Source organism: Argentina silus (assembly GCF_951799395.1).
Source record: "Argentina silus genome assembly, chromosome: 14".
NCBI classification, from domain to species: Eukaryota; Metazoa; Chordata; class Actinopteri; order Argentiniformes; family Argentinidae; genus Argentina; species Argentina silus.
The window spans coordinates 16,584,581-16,604,966 of NC_139668.1; the positions used below are offsets into that span (position 1 = coordinate 16,584,581).

Consider the following 20,386-nt stretch of genomic DNA (forward strand, 5'->3'; position numbering starts at 1 on the left):
TAACCTGTTCTAAACGCCTCCATATTAGGGAATACAACGTAGGCTTCATCCATCCCCTCTGGAGCCTTTTCAACAGCATCAACAGATGCAGAATGGAGGTGTCTATGTTCTGTATGTGAGGCAGATCATCTGACCTCCTAAAAAACATAAACGCTACTCTGTATCATGCTCTCAACAACACAGTGTCTGTAGTGGCATCAGCAATATGAAGGCCAGTCCATTTCGTAAAGGCAGCTCTGTACTCCAAATAGACCTCCGCGCTTTCACGGCCTGTATGGTAGTCAGACGTGCGATTCCTGTGGCACAGCATTGCTTTTGGCTGTTGGCTGTTTTACAGAGGTTAAGGGTCACGTGGAGAGAATGGTCAGGGTTCTTGTGGTTCAGCGGGGGTGACAGGGGAGCAGACATGCATGTGTAACAGGGGCTTATTCAGGTGGTTGAAAGGTTCAGGCTAGGGCAGATAGAAATGGAACCTGGTAGCAGGCTTTTTTTTCTTTTAATTATTATTATTATTATTATTGTTGTTTGTAATCATTTTCTTTTCACAATATACATTTTGTTCACAAAATGGACATGGCTCACTTACCATAGTTAATAGCCAACATTTCTATATGGAAAGTTTTCAAACACTGAACACACCCCTGGATTGGGACGAACTGCAGCACATTACACAGTAAGAAAACAACAACAGGAACAGTCATGTGGGGGTTATAGGGTAGAGGTCATACCCCTTGGGGTCGAGGAGGTCCCGGACCTTCTCGTTGTAGATCTCCATGTAGGAGACCTCCACGGTGAAGCTCTCCTCCTCCCTCTGCTCCAGCAGCGTCCTGTCAAACAGAGAGCTGCAGAGACGAGGAATCAGCCCCGGGGAGTCCACCGACCCCATCATGGTGTACGACTTCCCCGAACCTGACCACACACACACACACACACACACACACACACACACACACACACACACAGACACACACAGACACACACACAGAGAGCACAGCAGTGAGGAGTCAACCAATGGCATGATAACATGACAGAGACATTGACCAATGAAAACGTGTGCCACGAAGAAACCCCCAAAAACAACAGTTGACAATGAAGACACAACCAAACTAGAGGATATACACCTACAGAACACACCTGCAGGGGAGGAAGTACAGCACAAGAAGTAGCATCATAACGTATCACGTGTCAAGCTGATCAAGTACCTGTCTGTCCATATGCAAAGATGCAGGCATTGTAGCCCTGAAAGGCGTTGTGCAAAAGACTTTCCCCAAGGCACTGGAACACCACATCCTGACCTGGAGGGACAGGAGGCAACATTACATCATAATACATAATGCAACTTAATTAATTCCCTCGGCAAATCATCCTTAGAAAAGTATTTTTAGGAAAACAAAGGCACAATAACACAGAACAGCATTCTCCGCATAACTGCAACATGTCTAGGCCCATACATCTATTCAGCACCATCACACCATAAACTTCAGGAGCATGAGAATGTATTTCATCAGGCCTGCGGCCTAACGAGGTGGGTGTCAGGCAGGTTCGACAAGAATATGATCTGACATTCAAAAGAAACTAACCACGCAGGTAAATCAAAGCAACGGTTAAATATCACAGAGAATTCAGGTGTGCCTTCAAGTCATTGTTGAGGCAAACCTCTGGAGCTCATTGTGACACAGCTGACACAGGATGAGGGGGTGGAAGAGGAGGAGGAGGAGGAGGAGGAGGAGGAGGAAGAGGCAGAAAAGATGGAGAGAAGAGAGGAAGGGGACGATGATGGATTCACTTGTGGGAATTTAACACTGACCAGCAAACTTGTCCTTTTCGGACTCGTCCATCGACCAGAAACAGTAGTCGTAGGCAAAGACCTGAGGGCATGAAGAGACAACCACAATCAATACAAAGACAGCAGCCTCTCACATTAGCCATTAGGATAGAAGCAATTGATTTTTAAACACTCAGAAGAAAGACACATTGGTCTCATATTGTGGCTTCAGTGCATAACAAATTCATTGCCATTTAGTCTCACACAGCCTAACAAGGTGTATTGTTCTGCCGCTCTTTTTTGTAAATGTGTTATTGCTATTTTGTTAATACTTTGCTATTTTGTAAATTTCTTGTCGATATTTGTGAACTCTGTTCTACCTCCTTGCTTTATAGCAGCTCAGAGGTTTGAGAAAAGCTGGGAATTTGAGAAAAGCTCTTTACAGCGTTTGCAAATAAAATGTGTCAATCATCATTAGAGGAGGATAAGCTGCAGTGCTGAGTTACCTTGGTCTGACTCCTTATGCGATTCAGGCAGGGGTCAGGGTTCACAAGGTCACATGGGGGGGGGGTCACATGAAAAGAGAGAGAGAGAGAGAGAAGAGTGACATTTAGAACATGTAACGTAGACCTCATGACATTCTGATGTTGTCTGTACATCCTGGTCTGTAATTCCATTGTAGGCGAGAGGACTTGAGGGCTTTGAAGCTGCAAAGGGCACTCAACCAAGCTCTAACCAGGGTTCCACGTTAGGGCTGTGAGTGTGAGGGTGCACATTGACTGAACGCGGCTCATCGGTCTCTCTTGCAACCATTTGAGGCAGATCCTGAACACAATGTGAACCATTTAGACCGGGGACACATTACAGCCTACTATCAGGGATGTGATCAGCACAAGATAGGGGATCTTAATGACGGCCGCTGGCCCGTGATACGATGCAGATCACGGAAGACAAAGTATTCTTATTGTACGAGGGAAGACATGTTTCCGGCTTGCCAAAGGGCTAACTTGAGCAGGAGGACCGTAGCCAGCCTGTGTGGCATATCACACTGAGAAGCAGAAACCCTGGTCTGGAGCAGCAAGACCAAGACACTAAGACCCTGGGCTGGAGAGGAGAAAAAGGGGGGGGGGGGGGGGAGAGAAAGAGAGAGAAAGAGGGAGAGAGATTCTCTTGGTCCATGTCATAAGTTGGACTTTGCTCAGTGGACCCGAACACAAACACTACATCAGTCAATGTGAGAGGAGAGGAGAGGAGAGGAGGGGAGGGGAGAGGAGAGGAGGGGAGGGGCGGGGGGAGTAGAGCAGCAGGGTAAATATATGCATTGGAGGGCTGGCTGTCTTATCTACCCTGGGCAGAGCAATAGCTTTGCACTGCGCTGCTTGAACACAATGACCTATATAAACATCACACTCGGGCAGGGCGGGAGAGAGAGGAGAACACTCTTCTAGGCCGACACTGCATTTACAAACATCAGATAACGCTATACTGTATTAGCCAACTCACACAGCCATGTGACAAAATGAGCAATAGTGCATATCATTACATAAACAAACAGAAAGTCACTCTTTCAGGCCTCCTGCATGTCCTGGGAGTCTCCCACACGGTAATACCTCCCTGATTGTCCCATTAGGAGAGGCTAATTATAGCCCTGTTAGTTCTACTGTCTGCACATGTCATAGTCAAATGTACAAACATTCATAACGATCACCCTCAGCCGAACACGGAAAGACATATACAAATCTCCGAAGCACCCACAGAGCGCACAGGACACACACACACACACACACACGAGGGACCCACTGAAGCATATGCAGCAATGTCACTGACAACAGAGGAGAGTTAGCTCACAGGGGGGAGGGAGAGAGAGAGAGAGAGAGAGAGAGAATAAATATGGCTTCAGCCTGAGTTCCAGTGACCCGGGGCTGGACTTGTCGTTAGGAATCAGGCCCAGCCACGCAGAGTCCTCGGTACTGTATAACAAGCAATGCCAAAGGGTGTGTGTGTGTGTGTGTGTCACATTCCAGAAACAGCCGGGGGGGGACTGGCCAAGTGGGCATCCCCAGGGACACATGTCAGGATGGGCTTCCGTCCGAGGGAACATGGGAGACAGCGCTGGAGGGCGGACATGGAATCCCTAGGACCACACCAGAATCCAGAATTGCCAATCAGGGCTGGAGGACAAGGCCAGTGAAACCCATCAGGGCTGGAGGACTAGGCCAGTGAAACCAATGAGATGAAAGGGGGAAAAGACCAGTGCAGCCAATTGGGGTTTAGGTCAGGCCCAGTAAAAAAAAACAAAAAAAAAAACACTGGAAGCTGGAATAGTGCAGCAATTGGAGGCTATGCTCACTTAGACGCAGATCCAGTGCATGTACAATGGGTCATGGTGGAGGCTACGACAACAGTGAAATTGTTGTAACAGGATTACCCATGACTAAAGGGGGAGTGTAGCTAACAGGGTTGGTAGGATGACTGGAAATTAAAGCTAGCTGCTGAGGGTCTGTCTCCATAGCACTCGACTCCCAGGGCGATACAGCGACATTTGCAGTTGATTAGCTTGCGTGACGTGACGGCCTGATCCAAGAGCTCTGGATACAGACCGTTGGCAGGGAGAAGGGGCGTGGCAGTAGCGGTTATAACCCGGGATCTGTAGAGGATTATTGGCTGACTCAAGATGTCCTCTGCATTAGCTGCATGGCACCCAGGCCTGCGTTACTGACTGGTGAATCAGAGGGCGTGGTGTGTGTGTGTGTGTCTCTGTGTGTGTCTGTTTCTGTCTGTCTGTCTGTCTGACATCCTGAGTACTTTGTCATCCTCACAATCATGCCACTGCTTGATGTTTCAGCCAACTCCCTTCCTAAACAACCATTACTAGAGTTACTTTGACCTCTCCCTATCACCGCTCCTATCACTGTTACTATGACCTTGCCCTTTCTGGCCTCTACCCCGACCCGTTCTTAACAGATAAACACACGACAGCATGTGGACAAACACCAGGGGAAAAAATCAGGAATAGTCCACCTTCCATTGACATTTAAATTCAACTCTTTCAATGACAACTCACAGATATGAGAAGTGATTAACATGGACAGATCTCATCTCTGGTCTGTTGATGAGCACTGCCGTGGGCAGGCCAGACTTAGCTCTCTGACAGGGAGGGTGGGGGTGGAGGGGGGAGGCGTGGGCGATGGAAGAGGAGTGGTAATATTTGGCAGCTGATCCCCCGAGCCCCACCACCACTTGTTTGCTCATCACTGGTGTTCACACTCGGGCCTGACCGAGGGCGTGCTGCTACTGGTCCTGGCCCGCGTGTCGGTACAGCCTGGCCCGGCCCGGGCTCCGCATAGACATCTGCTTCACAAACTCCGCCACATGCTCGCCTGTGCCAACTGCACCCATAAACCATGCGGGCATATTTGTCTGATTTATAGTCTCGTTCCAGAAAATCTGTTCATTTAGCATCTAGAACAGTCTACAGCTGCTGTGCAACGCACAACCTGCGGCGCGGCATCCGTGAAATCTGAAGGCTCAGGAAAACTAAACAATATCAAACACATTCCCACTTCCAACTGACTGCTCTGTGGATTTGGTTTATTAGGCAATTAGGGAGTTTCTTGGCCTTTTAAGTCACTGTTGCCAGAGTTAAACACTGTCTCAAGTCAGGTGTATCCTCCTCCTCCAATGTATTTACAATAAAGGCGCGCGCACACACACACACACAACACAAACAACACACACAACAAATAGCTAAGGGTCTATATTTTGGGGAAATGAAGTCAGACATACATTTCTCAAATCACCTTCCATCCTAAGAACAGAGATAAGAAAAGGCTTTGACTCCTGGTCAAACATATAGAAAACCGTCTAAGAAAACATCTACGAGAAAAACTCTTTAAAAGGTCTTTAGAGAAACATCAAATCTCATTCATATTCAAGTATAGACTGTATAGACAATAAATCTCATACAAATTATTTCAAAACATATTTTTTATGGCTAGCCTTTCAGCCTGGATAGTGCAATCCATCTTTTTTTTTTTTATGATCAAAATACTCATGCAACATTCTGCAAACGTGTGTCTTGAATTTCTCCCAATTGAATCCAATCAAATCTGAAAGGCTTCCCCATAAACCATGACCTACTAGGCCAATTCAACATTTTTAGTGGCTGTCAAAACGTAAGCGTTGCTGTTTCATTATGCTCATGAGACGTAGTCCATCTACATTCCACTGCACCCAAACCACAAGCTACCAGCAGCACAGCAGAAGCAGGCCTACACACACAGTGTCCTTGGCAGTGTGCACTATCAATATAGCCCTCTTTCCTTTGTCTTTCCTTCCACTCTCCTCTCATCCCTCTCCTCCATCCCCTCCATCTCTACCCTTCCCCCAAGGCCCTGCGGGCCCCAATGAATCATGGCCTCCCCTCTCCTCTCCTCCCCTCTCCTCTCATCCACTCCTCATCCTCTCCTCTCCTTCTCCTCCAGAATGATGGCACCTGTCAGCCTCAGACAGGATGGAGTCAGACTAAGATGTGATGTGGCCAAGGGAAAAACTATCCCAGCAGGCGTACAGAGAACACCGAGGGGGAAACACACACACACACACACACACACACACACACACACACACACACACACACACACACACACTAGCACATGTACACACAGACAAAGATGCTGACAAGTCACAGACGCACAAACAAACACAGGCTAAGTGAGTGCACGCACGCACGCACATCTGTTTCCATTTACCCTGACACATTCTTCTAAAAATGCCAGAGCTGCACTTCTTCAGCTCTTTCAGAACACGCCCCTAACAACACCAGCAGGTATCTGATAGTTCATTTTGACACATTTTGCCCTCCAAAAGCAAAACAAAAAACAGTGAAGAATCATTCCAATCATGAGACTATTCATGCTAACGTCACGTCTGGATACAGTATTTCAGCATTAAAACAGGGCTGAATCCTAACTTGAGACACTGACACTTTTATGCTATACAATGTGTACAGTCATTTAGGCCCCGGAGGCTTCAGCCTGTAATGGTGTGTGTGTGTGTGTGTGTGTGTGTGTGTGTAGCAGATGCTTTTAACACATCTCTAAAAAAAGAACTCTGCCTTTCATCATCTCTGGCATCTCTATCCTCTCCCTATGACTTTCATCTGAGGTCTCTCCTTCCTCTTAGCTGTCACATTTCCTCTAAGAGGCCATGTCCGGAAACACTTTCAGAGTGAGAACGCACACAGCCTATCCCTCCCCGGCCCTCCCCGGCCCTCCCCGGCCCTCCCCGGCACTCTCCATCCCTCCTCATCCCTCCCCAGCCCTCTCCATCCCTCCCCAGCCCTCCTCATCCCTCCCCAGCCCTCTCCACCCCTCTCCAGCCCTCTCCAGCCCTCCCCAGCCCTCCCCAGCCCTCTCAGAGGTTGACGTTTGCCGCACTGACAGCTGTCACGGCAAGTCAGACGCTGGGTCTTCGGAGCTAAGGAGGGCTGGGAGAGCCCCCGTCTCGCACCCCATGACCGAATCACTCATGACGCAGGCAGCCAGCCAATGAGAGGACAGGAGGGGGTGGTCAGGAGACCATGCGCCTGCCCCGCCCGCCCTCCTGCGTCCCAGCACACTGCCGTGCCCCCCCCCCCCCCATCTCTCCGCTCTGATCAGCGTCATTTAAAAAATGTGTTTCCGCCTGGCTGCACCCTGCTCTCCCTCTGTGACTGTACCACCCATGGCTGGGGAGGGAGGGTGAGGAAAGGGGGGGGGGGGGGGGGGGGGGGGTGCAGCTGGGGGCTGGAGAAAGAAGGGTCTGAGGAGGGGTGAGGGAGGTGGAGTGCTCGGGAGGGTGTGAGAAAATACATTGAAAAAAAGAGTTTTCTGCATGTTCCAATAGTCAGCAACTTAACTGTGTGTGTTCAGTACATTTTTCTGTCAATTTTAAATAAATAAAAGCTTGACGCCTGACAAACAGAGAAAGGCGTTATGCCTGGGTAGTCATGTGCTACACAAAAGGCAGGGAGGGGTCAGGGGTCATCAGGCTCATGTAAGGCCTCATCCTAACCCATGATATCGCCACGTTAAAGCCCACCCCATTGCGGGGCTTTTACTACGGAGCAAGCTCTACATATTCAGGATTGTCCAAAGTTGGCGGGCTTGAGTTATCGCCAAGTTCGGGTTCAGGCTTCCTCGATCTCTCGAACACGGCGGCTCCTGATTCAACACCTGCCGCTAATTCCAGCGGCAGAAAACACTGAGGCGGTGCCAATTTTTTTTTATTGTTGCTGAAGTCAATGAATGTCAGCCACAGTAACTCGGCTTGCTTGAAACACCTGTCTAGACGGAGAAACTGTTTTATTGGATAAACTGTTCATGCGGAAAACGTATCAACTGCATTCTTATATTATTTTACCATCTGTCTACAGTACATGCGTCAGGGATGATTTTGACAATGTTTTAGCAATTGATAATATTTGCTAAATATATTTATCAGTAGTCTTCTGTGCAATAAACACCTCATATGGCTTTTAATGAAATTATGCAATTATTTGCGAGAGGGGGGTTTTGGGCGCGCAGCATACGGCACAAATTCAGGATAATGTGCGGTTGCCCTGACCGGAGCAGGCTAGAGCTTCAGGATAAGTTGCTATAGGAACCTACCTGGCTAAAGGGTGAGCTGGAGCTAAGTTTGGTCAAAGTTAGCTCGCTAACTCCCTAAGCTTGACTCATAGCATACCCCCTCAGGACCCGCAGAAACACAAAAGAGTGTTTGTTTACAATCATTTTTAAACTGACACCAATTGAGCCTTTATTCTGCTTTTAGATGCACTACTAACAAACACATTTCACCCTTTTCTAAACAAAACAGCATGTGTCGGGTGGGCCTTTCTGTGCCACTACAGCTGACAACATGAATAACAATGCTGGAAGAGCTTGGGACTGTGAGGAGCTGCATATAGGTCAACATTCAACTCCAACACTTATGCAAATAAACACTTAAATCACTATGCAAACTCCAACTGCAGGATATGCCTGAGCAACACACCAGCAGTCACTGGTTATCAGAGAGATAAAGGGAGAGGGAGGGACAGTAGCCTACAGTACAGGTTGACAAACCCACACACCAGACTACAGACCATGACTCATAGAGGCTTCTTCTCTACCTCAGCAGCACTGGGATGAAAGGGCAGGCTAAGGGTTGGGTGCCTGTACTCAACGTGTTCTGATGCAATAGAAATGACATCAAGGGGGGAAAACAAAAGAAGGCTATTCTAGACTCAGTTGGTAGAGCATGGCGCTAACAACGCAAACGTGGGTTTGATTCCTGCTGGGACCATATGTACTGAAATGTGTGCACTCACTGCAATGCTTTGGATAAAAGCGTCAGCTAAACGGCGTATATAAGACGCACCTCTGTTCGGGCCTGGACAGGGACTGTCTCCGAGGGGATTTTGGCATGTCATTTAAACAATGGCAACTCCTGTCTATTGCAGAGGGCACTGCTTACTGGTAGCAAAGTGGAGAACGGAGAAGCTTTCACCTCAGCCCATGAGGACAACTCAGGGTGAGATGATACGGTATTTATAAGCAGGAGTCATGTTGAAACTCTGCTAAAAAGGTATTACTTTATACCTCCCGGCATACCGGTATGAGAATTCTACTACCGGCCCAAGCCTGGCAGTAATAGGAGTTGTACAAGGCCTGTCTGGACAGACAGATTCTCTCTGTGGAGGTAGTCCCAAGGAAAGCAATCCCAAGGAAAAGGAGTGCCAGCGTAATTGAAAATGATGAGAGATAATCATCCGCATAATCCATTTTCCGTTCATGCTACAGAAGACGTAACAACAGTAGCAAAAACATGTCAGTGCAGGACAGAGATGACATCCCTAACCCTAATTCTATTGCCAGAGGGGGGAACACACCTAATGACCCAGTAAAAAGACAAGGGAACAGAGAATGAGAACAAGACGGTTTAATACTCCACTTACACGGCACAAGTTAAGTTGGAAAGATACTATGATAAAATTCAGGTTTGCACAGGGTAAAACTGTTCCATTCCAGGCCTGTAGTGAAGCACCAAGACACCGGAAGCAGCATTCAGGGTCGCAAACATCCAAACTGTTAGATATTGGGAGGAGACGCAATACCTGTGTAATGGTCACACCGGCCTACCGGAGTGGGGGCCTCTGTCCTCCCTGCTGAGGATTGACTCTAGAGCAGTGCTGCTCAGATCTTGGCTACCGGTCGGCCATATCGCAAATGACCAAAAGAGCCCCAAAGTGGTGGATTTCCCTCCGCCATACCCCGCCAACACAGACAACCAATCTCGGGTGTTTGAAATGATACGAAATATAGGCCACTCAGCTTAAAGTATGTTGTAAAGCGATAACACCAACACAAGTCTACCCAGTGTGGTGACATTTACTTGGAGCCCAGAGGGGACAGAGAGATACTGTACAACCAGAATGACTTTGGTGTGGCTGCCGTTTGGTCAGATGAGTCCTCCAGGAGGGCAGGAGTGCTCCAAAGAGGTAACACTGTATATTTTTTAGTACTTCTATTTTATTTTATTCTATTTTAAAACGTATTGTATTGTTGGCACTACTCTGTGGCACTGTCACTTTTGCATTTCACTGTATACTTGTATGCACGTGACCAATAAAGAATCTTGAATCTTGAGAGACTGCCGGTTTAGAAAGCTGAGCTTCCCCCAAAAAGTAAAATCTAAATACATTTACCAACAGTAGGCTAGACTACGTAATAACGCCTGCGATTATAATCAAATTGAAACGTTAATTCTCACAGTAATCACATTGCACCCGACTCCTTTGCTAACGTAGCCTAATCACAAGTTTGAGCCGCATTTCTGCCCGTGCCCTGACTAATTTGCAATGTTAAAATGTTGGAAGGCGGATAAGGCTCCTATATCATCATGACGTCTATGTAGCAGGCCTTGATAGCTTATTGAGTGTGTGTGTGTGTGTGTGTAGGAAACTTTTGAGGTCGCTGCTTCAATACAATGCTGCATGTTGTGTGGTGCAGTCACTGCAGGAGCGTTCAGTCACTGCAGGAGCGTTCAGTTACTGCAGGAGCGTCAGGCAACGATCAGACCAGCAGGCAGAGATGAGCAGCAGAGATGAGCAGCAGAGATGAGCAGCAGAGATGAGCGACAGAGCGCAGCCTAGCAGCCTATCCTAGCAGGGGATATTCTCATTGAGCAGATGTATTACTTTTAGTTCAGTTTGGCAGACCGACTGTAGGCTTTTTTTTTCATTTTTTCCGACCACGTCTTTGTGCCCCGCAGCTTGGGGAAAGTCTCCTGTAGCCTGTCATTCTTCTCATAAAGACGGCGTTTGTGCTTTTTACGAGCGCTCTGCTCAATAAGCTACGGGCATTTCGTGAACAATGAGTTGTATTGTAATTACAGGAACATTTTGGTGAAAGCATTGCTTACTCAAAACCCAAGACTCACGCACCGCCTACGCTTCCATCAATCATTTCTGGTCAGAAAACACATTTTGATAGTTGTTTTCATACAAACCACTAACGTCACTTTCTAACATAAGGGCAGGAAAGGGTAGAAGCACAGGTGGGGTGTGGATGATGCACTAACCGTGCAGTGAGTGGTAGGAAATGCAGTTGTCGTGAGGGGCCTGTGAGTGGGGCCCAGGGAGAGAGAGGGCCTCTGGGGCCTGTGAGTGGGTCCCAGGGAGAGAGGGCCTCTGGGGCCTGTGAGTGGGGCCCAGGGAGAGAGAGGGCCTCTGGGGCCTGTGAGTGGGGCCCAGGGAGAGAGAGGGACTCTGGGGCCTGTGAGTGGGGCCCAGGGAGAGAGAGGGCCTCTGGGGCCTGTGAGTGGGGCCCAGGGAGAGAGAGGGACTCTGGGGCCTGTGAGTGGGGCCCAGGGAGAGAGAGGGACTCTGGGGCCTGTGAGTGGGGCCCAGGGAGAGAGAGGGACTCTGGGGCCTGTGAGTGGGGCCCAGGGAGAGAGGGCCTCTGCCATTCAGCCCAGCAGGCCTCATGAACTCACAGCCGCCATTAAACTGTCTGAAGTGTGAGGGCAGCAGGCGGCTTGCCCATTCTCCTCCAAGTTTAAAACCTGTTCCCCCTTGCGCCTTTGTCCGCCGCGCCACACAGAGAAAAAGAAAGAGACAGACAGACAGAGAGTGAGAGAGAAAGAAAGAAAGAAATGATAGCGCTTCCCTTGTTTACCCCCATAAAAGTCACTGTGGGATCTTTATGGCCGACAGATGTTAAAGCAAACGTGTGCTTTAAAAAAAAAAAAAAAAGTTTGCCCCTTCCTTCGCTTCACCGCCGCTGTTCCTTAGAAAAGGGGTTCCACGGTCGCCGTCAGTGACCCCGGGTTAACCTCTCCCCATGTTGTCAGGGCAACGGAAGGGCAGAGAAAAAGGGAGGAAGTCAGCCGGTGGAGAGTTATGCCCCAACACACGGCAGGATAAGAGGAGGAGCAGCAGGCAGCCTGGGAGAGGAGTGGATCGTCTGGCTCACACACACACACACACACACACACACACACACACACACACACACACACACACACACACACACACACACACACACACACACACACACTTGCTCGCCCAGCAGGTGACACAGACAGACCTCTGTCTACACGCAAACTCTGTCATGTGACACTACAAATCACTTGGTTGGACTGGGAGGAAACAGCTGAAACTGTGACCGTGCAGGGCCAAGAGTCCCAAAGGTTCTCACATGGAACTGGAACTGACCGGACTGAAATACCTGTCAATAAAACAATTCTAGGTCAACAGGCATACCTGGAGTCTCCCTTGCTCAGGTTTCCTCCCGATGGGTGCAGGATGGTCTGATTCCCCTCCATCTCCAGCACACATTTTGTGTTCAGGTCCTTTTCTGTGGGACAGACAGAGAAACACAATGGTCTTCGTCAGGTTTACGGTCAACAAATTGTTGTGGCTAAATTAATAAGTAACAATTGAGGGTGACATCATGAGGGTGACATTGGAAATCCATCCAGAGCCACATTCCTCTGCTGTCAAGGGAGATTCAATGAACAAAATATATAAAAATGTAAAATATTTTGGTTAAGTATTGTCATTAAAGGCTGGGCATAAGATGCCACTCGTCATGAGCTTGAGAGGAGATGCATGTCATCAATAACTGTAGAACACTCACTGACTCAAACTATTAGTCCACACACAAACAGCTCACCACCATGTAAGATGCAGTCACTCGCTCTTTGACCCCTGACCCCTGACCCACTGATTCTATGATTCAACACTTTTGAGGCCTTAAAGACAAAAGAGACCATTTAGACTTCTTCTCAGCTCCAGTGTTAGGGAGTGTTCCTGAAATGGTGGTCCAATGGCTAATTTGAAAAAGGCCTTTGCATTGGGCCATCTGAAAGTTCTGGATTCAACTCCTGTACAGGCCACATTGCTGCTTGTAAGTCATATTAACTGGAAAACATCATCTAATACATACTATGTTTAGCTCTGCATCGGAAGGGGAAATATCTGTATCTGGCTTTCATAAATCGGAGCAGAGAAGTACCATCCAAACCTGCTCTATGGGAGCAGTGAATCATGTGGCTAAGCTTCTGTTAGCACACTGTGGCTAGCTGCTGCCATACGGAGACCTATTAATAGAAGCATTAATTATTGTGCTCCCCTGCTGTACTGCCAGCCTAAATATGGGCTCATCTCTCTCCACATTGTCAGCTCTGTGGTTTAAATTGTGCTACTAAACAAATAACATTGATCATATCATGAACGTGTAGCCTAGACTTACTCAGTAGCACCTTCATTCATACTGTAATTATAGACCAGGTTAATATTCTCACCAGTTAATATTTTTCGTATTCACAATATTGCACTTTTTAGCAAAGACAAGGACACAAACATAGGACAGAAAAGACAAAAACACCTACAGGCATCCAAACTAGACTAAAATAAACATTTGCTGTACGCACACACACATGATCACACTCATGTTAAAAAACACCTAAAATACTTCAAGCGTATCCTGGGCAAATGCAAACCAAGGTATACGCAAACCAGACAGACAAGGTTTTACATAGTGGAGCTGCAGAGAACACCCAGTAAGTTATTGTGGAGAAAGTGCCTTCTGCGGGGGAAAAAATGCCTCTGCCTTTGCTTTCTTGAGGTAGATTACTCGCTGTTCTGACCAGGTTACATTAGTGAAATGGGCAAAATATGTGCTAAATATTCTGACGGCTTTGAGGGAGGGAGGAAGGGAGGGAGGGAGGAAGGGAGGGAGGGAGGGAGAACACATTAAAGGTGTTCAAACAGGCCCAAAATATCTCATATCTGGGGATGGCTGATGAAGGGAGGGTAGAGGTTCAATGGTAACACTTTGCCGTTAGGTTGTCCCTAGACCTACTGTAGTAACAGCACTGTGTTAACGTGTTGTTAACTAGTCATTAGCTAATTACATAGCACACAAAGTTGAGCGGTTCGTGTTATTACACAAATGGAACAAGTAACCATCCTTATCTCACTTACATAATAACACAACCCGCTCAACTCCATTACTATATGACATTTAAAATAAATGACTACTTTGGAACAGCATGTTAGGCTACTACAATGCTGTTACCGTACAAGTGTCATTGCAGAGTTATTACACTGGTGAGGTGGCACCTTAATGTTAAGTGTGACCGGCTTTACAGTTCGCCCTTGGAGGAACCTCCAGAGCTGCCTCACCTAAAGACAAACAGGGAAAACACATCTGAAAGAGACTGTGCCTTAGGGTGTAACCCAGCTGGCTCACCCTGTTCCTCCCCCTGTCAGAGGAAACACAGGCTTCCTCTCTCCCTTCCCTTCCTCCCTCCCTCTCTACTCTGATGACTCAAACGTCACAAAGTAGGTGCAACACGTACATCTTTGAGACCTAGGTGGAAAAATTGCTATTCAAATGTAGAGTCAGTAGGCTAGGAGTCAAACCTGTTGGGGAGGTAGGGAGGGGAGGGAGAGCGGGTGTGTGTGTGCTTGTGTTTGTTTGCAAACACTGTATTTGTTGAGTGCTAGGGATCAAATGGGTTAGCTACTCCTAAGAAGGCTATACAGAAAGAAGGCCACACACAGTTCATTGGTGGGGGGGGGGGGGGGGGAGTCAACCAATTCTCTAAAGGACAATTAACTTAAGGAAAATATCTCTGCAATATTGGAGAAGATGAGACAGTCAAATTCAACCTATTGTTAACCAAAGCTCCCTCATCACAACCTTCTTCTCCCATGCCAGCTCCGCTTCCTTTCACACTTTCTGTTTCTTCCATGTAGCAACTGAGACATCACCGGGGATGGTACTGAACTAGGTACAATAGACATTACATCAGCGTGGAAATGGAAAAGCTGTGTAACCCATGATGGAACCGTTCTGTTCTTCGAAAGCTTTCCAATGAAGGCCATGACCATGGGAACATGGTATGTTATGCAGCGTTAGCAAACAGTCCATTCAGACTGACTCCCTTCCTGCCTTTGTCCAGCACAGCAGAGACCAGCTCCAACAGAGACCAGCTCCAGCAGAGACCAGCTCCAGCAGAGACCAGCTCCAGCAGAGACCAGCTCCAACAGAGACCAGCTCCAACACACAACCTGCCACTTGCAGACGCACCGCACACGGATAATGGCAGAACTAATTACAAAATAAACCTTTAGTTACACTCACGCATGCTACGCAGGTAATGTGGGGCTTGTGACATGCACGCACACACACACACACACACACACACACACACACACACACACACACACACACACACACACACACACACACACACACACACACAAGTACTCAAGGTCGAGAGAGAAATATGAGGCCTTCCAATAATACATTAGTCATACATTTACTGAGGAGATCGTAAGGTAAATAAAATATAACCACGTCTGACAGTAGGGCAATTATCAACATTTCCACTAGACTAGTGCTTTTTAAAAAAGGTGTGGCTCTTGTCTTGAAGAGCCCAAATGAGTTACAGTACCCTCCAACTAATCAAGGGTGTCTGAGTGTAAAATACTGCATTGGGATTATGTATGTGCATGATGAATCGCTTTGGTTTGAGGTTACATGGGAAACAACCGTGGTCCAGTCATCTCGGTCTTGTGACCAATTTCTCGTCAGAATGGGGACACGTGACTCCTGCGCTACATCATATAGACTGTATTTTCCGCTTCAATAGCCCCCATGCTTCCAGACACATGTTTTCCCAAGGCAAAAATGCAACTTGGTACACGGCTAAAATGTCATCTCTTTCCCTCTGAGCGGCATTCAAGTCGGCAGTGTAACCGAGTCATTTGAGCGTGAGCCCGGATTAATTAACGGGAAGCATGTCACTGTACGTTCATTACTGTGGCTTATGAAAGGGTGACTACACATGTTCATGCCGATCATTGTGATTCCTAATCTTAAATAGAGAGCTAGTTTCATGTGCTCCTTGTGGATGGTCTTTTTCTAAATCTATGCCATCCCAGTCACCCATCTGTGCTACAGTAGGCCTGCCTATGATAGAAAACGCCATGAGTTGGCTTTGGGACTTTAGTCTAGTTCGTTTAGTATAGTCTATATCCGGCAATGAAAATGACAAAGCCCAAATAAAATAAACACATAATTGTGCAGTTGAAGCTGCATGGTTACATCAGACACAGTGAGCTTCAACTTCAAAACTGTGTTTCAATCAAGGAGTTAATTCAGTAATGCTGCCCAAAACACAGAAGGGTCAAAGCTTTTGCTTCGGTCAGAAGTTGTTCAGAAGACCCATTTTACAACAACTCATTGGTTTCGGTGTCACGTCCTCGCCTTCTCTCTAGCTAGCCAGAATGCTCACCTCTCCTGTTCATAGGCCGAACACGGACAGCGACCTTCACATTGGAGTCGCTGAGACTGGTCTCCCCCATTGTGTCCACTGTCAGACGGACACACAGTGCGTCTCTCTGCGATACGTTAGAGTTGTCAGGTTGATGATAAAATATTCCCAATAGACTCTGGTCGAAGAGTCATCCAGAATCCTTGATATGTAGTGCTAGCTGGTCAGCCAGCTAGCTATAAGGGTTCGTCCACAAGCACGGCATTTTCCATCCTCACACAATGAATGGTCCGGAGAAAATCTTGAAATGACAGTTATCCTCTGATTCGTGGTTAACACATGTTCAGCGGTGCGGGAGCTGTGGAATACAATCAAGAAACTGCGTCAATATTGTTGCAAAACAGGCGAAATCAGACGTGATTGGCGTCAGCAACAGTAGCACACGACCTGCAATCGATTGTCTCTCAAGAGCCGTCTCAACACTGTGTAGCTAGCTGTAGCTGGCTCACTCAACGTAAGGTTAACTAGTTATCACTTTTGCGAGCAAACGAAGCGTTACGCAAGTGACATTCTCTTGTTTGAAATTAAGACTTGGTAGGAAAATGACAACTCACAGCAGCTCGCTGGCAAGCTGTTTTCCGAGTTAAAACACGAGCTAATAGCGGTGTTAGCTTAGCTAACTAGCCACTGTGAGTGACATATATTGTATGCGCTGTCCAAGGAAAAGGCTTACAAATAACACAATGACAGCAAAGCAGATATTAAAAGACACGACTAATAAGCACACACAATAAATAAAAAGTTGCTACCCTGGTAGTTTAAATGCATAAGTTTAACAGCAACTGACAGAAGTCGACTATACCGACAGGACCCCTCCTTGCTTTGGGGTTTGGCTTCTCCGCTGACTGGCAATGTAAGCAGCAGGCTAATGTCTGAAAACGACGGCTAACTAGCTAGCCTGCTAGCCAAGTAACGGGCTGGATCGGCAGACTCAACTTCGCCACCTGAAAAACGCGTATCCAAGATAGCGTTACGGACAACGACTAACGACTGTGTTTTTTTTCAAAAGAAAATCCACTTTTTTAACTTGAGACGATAATTAAATTGTGCTAAGCAGTGTGGTTTCTGATATCTCCAGGCAGAATTGTCCACCTGTTCAGTGAGTTTGCTCCCAGTCCAACGCCGTCTCTAATCTTATCTGTTCCGTTGATTCTGTCCGCCTGCTCTCGCTAACCTAGGATAACCCCGCGCCCGCCTCTTCCGATGGGGAAGGCCGGTACATTCGATGGGTTCAGTGCGTGAATACTGATGTACTGAGCATTAGAGGCTGAGAGTTTCTGTCTTTCACCTCCTTAACGCAGGGCAATTATTGCCCAAGACAGTGCAGCTCTATCTGCAACGTTCGTGTGCAGAAGGGGAGAGACTCCTTCGCCATTATGGTAAGGTCTGACACAAATAAATGGAGCGAATAAAAGTTTTAAATTTGCTTTTTTCCCCCTGCCAATATGCATTGTGTTCTAGATACATAACTAAACATGTTAACAGTGCATAGGCCTATATACACAACTATTTCCACACAGTTGTTGTCCCATCTCCTGACTTCTTACATGTAGGGGTTGCGTCAAACAACCTCATGATTTGAATTGTAGTTCAATAGCAACTGTCAGCCTTAAGATATTGTCATTAACATCTTTGCATCTACCAATGTAAATGTCAGCTGTCTGGCCGTGGCAGCCAAACTCATGCTGTCACCATTCCCCTGTAGGTCATACACTAACATTTCATGTTTACAATTCATTATTACCAGCTGGCATCCTTGGTCCAGATCAACCGCCCTATAACAATAGGTTCTTCCTTACAACACTCCTATTGTCCTCAAAGTAAATGTATGTTAGGTGCAAAGTTCACATTCACCAGGGCCTTGCTGCTGGCTTTGTGGCTTCCGTGTCATACAGACCACTCCAGTCCAGCCCTACGTAGGACATTTTGCAGTCGTCGTCTTCCATGGAAGGAGCTTTAAAAACCTATAAAATAGTTTATCTAGTCTCTAAACAATGGCAACTGTGAGGCTCAAAATCAGCTCACAGGAACCAACGATGATATGGTGACATCTGCTGGTGAATATTGCACACTTGAATACCCCGCTGAAAAATATCACACACACACACACACACACACACACACACACAGTAAGTGAGGGACTATATGAGTAAGAGAGTACAGCTACCCACTAAAGCTACTGCATGTAAGACAACCAGCAGACATTCCCTTTATAGCAGTTTTCCATCATTGACAAACAGATCTTCCGGCAATTCAGAGTGGCTCAACTGTGTCGTAGTTGTGGCAGGAGTGCACAAGCCTGTCCTCAAGGGGCTGCATAATCGAGTCAACAGTTCTGTTTTTCCCCTGGTAGCTGATGAATTACCATGTCTCATAGGAATGTCCACAGTGAGTCAACACTAGAGGGCGCCATGCTACAAGCTTCTGTAACAGGACAAGGATACCATTCATATACATACATATAACATACCTCAGTACCTAGAGAGACAAGTCATGATACACATATCATACATATATCATTCATATACATACATATTTCCATACATCAGTAACTAGAGAGACAACTGTCAATCATGCCTGTTTTCACAATGGGTTATAATGACTAATTCCTCACACTTTCCAAAATGTCATTCTCAAAATACAGTACAATTTCTGTACAGCAACAAACAGCCACATCATAACCGGACAGCCATTCATTTCAGATGGTTAACAGTGATGTTAGCCCCAACAGGCTAGTTTCAAGTTTCAAACCAAACTGAAGATTCAGTTTTAGTGAAGTAAACACCCATCCACACACTACATACACATACTGTATGAACCCCCTGCACCCACAATCACACAGCATCCCTGCCATCCCTTACTTTCTCTCTCAGAACATGGTAATGATGCATTGTAATTGGTGCAAAGCAACTAGGTTAATGGTTTGATTAATCTTCAAGAAGTACAAATACAAATGTCTACAAAATGGCTACAAAACTGAAATGGAGAAGTCAGGCAGCACTTATTCAGGCAGTGTAACGCCATTTTTCCCTATTGCAATTATACAAGTGTGTGTGTGTGTGTGTGTGTGTGTGTGTGTGTGTGTGTGTGTGTGTGTGTGTTGCGGTGTGGTGTCTCCCCTGGACTCTCCCCATTGGTCATGTAGCTTTCACTTCGAAAGTGAACTTCTCCCTCTTTCCTGCAAACTCTGTGTGAAATGTGATCCACAGACTCCTTTTCATTCATGTAGTTTAGACCAGCTTAAGCCAGGTCTCCAGAACGGTTGAGACAGATTAGTGTTGTAATTATGAGATTTATTTCTCCCTCCTCCGTCTCCAATTAGTTACAGAAAGCAACAAGAAAATATCAATATCGAGTTAAGAAACCAAACCATTTTCATTGGGTTTGTGTACAGATGCAGATAGGTCTGTGTGTTCTCTGAATCTGGCTAATTTAATGTAAATGTTATAGTTTCGTTGCTAGCAGTGACCCAGAACCCCCGGATAGGTCCTGTGACGGAGAGGCTGTGATGTATGCAGCTCAACACTGAGGGGTTTCCCAATGCAAAGGGCAAGGGCTTTGAACCCTATCACGCAGCCAGTCTACCCCCCACTGTCAAGAGTCTCTCTCTCTCTCTCTCTCTCTCTCTCTCTCTCTCTCTCTCTCTCTCTCTCTCAGAATTATGGCATGTTCCACAGTAATGATGAGTTGTGTGTGTGTGTGTGTGTGTGTTTGGTGATTTGTTTATACTGGATGATAAGAGCTGATATT

The 20,386-nt window shown here is 46.8% G+C and overlaps 1 protein-coding gene across 4 annotated transcripts in view; it reads right to left on the minus strand.

Moving 5' to 3' along the window:
• The window catches only part of kif13ba (kinesin family member 13Ba), a 43,855-nt gene extending 26,015 nt beyond the window's left edge, over positions 1 to 17,840 (minus strand). For 2 of the 4 annotated variants that reach the window (XM_083685264.1, XM_083685261.1), the window contains exons 1-7: positions 17,729 to 17,840; positions 16,598 to 16,934; positions 12,552 to 12,645; positions 2,272 to 2,284; positions 1,808 to 1,868; positions 1,203 to 1,295; positions 729 to 909 (exon numbers count right to left, since the gene is read on the minus strand). In XM_083685264.1, coding sequence (XP_083541390.1) covers positions 729 to 909; positions 1,203 to 1,295; positions 1,808 to 1,868; positions 2,272 to 2,284; positions 12,552 to 12,645; positions 16,598 to 16,667 — 512 coding nt within the window. In that variant the 5' untranslated portion in view covers positions 16,668 to 16,934; positions 17,729 to 17,840. Of the gene's footprint in view, positions 1 to 728; positions 910 to 1,202; positions 1,296 to 1,807; positions 1,869 to 2,271; positions 2,285 to 12,551; positions 12,646 to 16,597; positions 16,935 to 17,385; positions 17,478 to 17,728 lie in introns of those variants that run through there. The other 2 variants (XM_083685262.1, XM_083685263.1) reach the window with 2 other exon arrangements.
• Between the last annotated feature and the right edge of the window lie 2,546 nt (positions 17,841 to 20,386).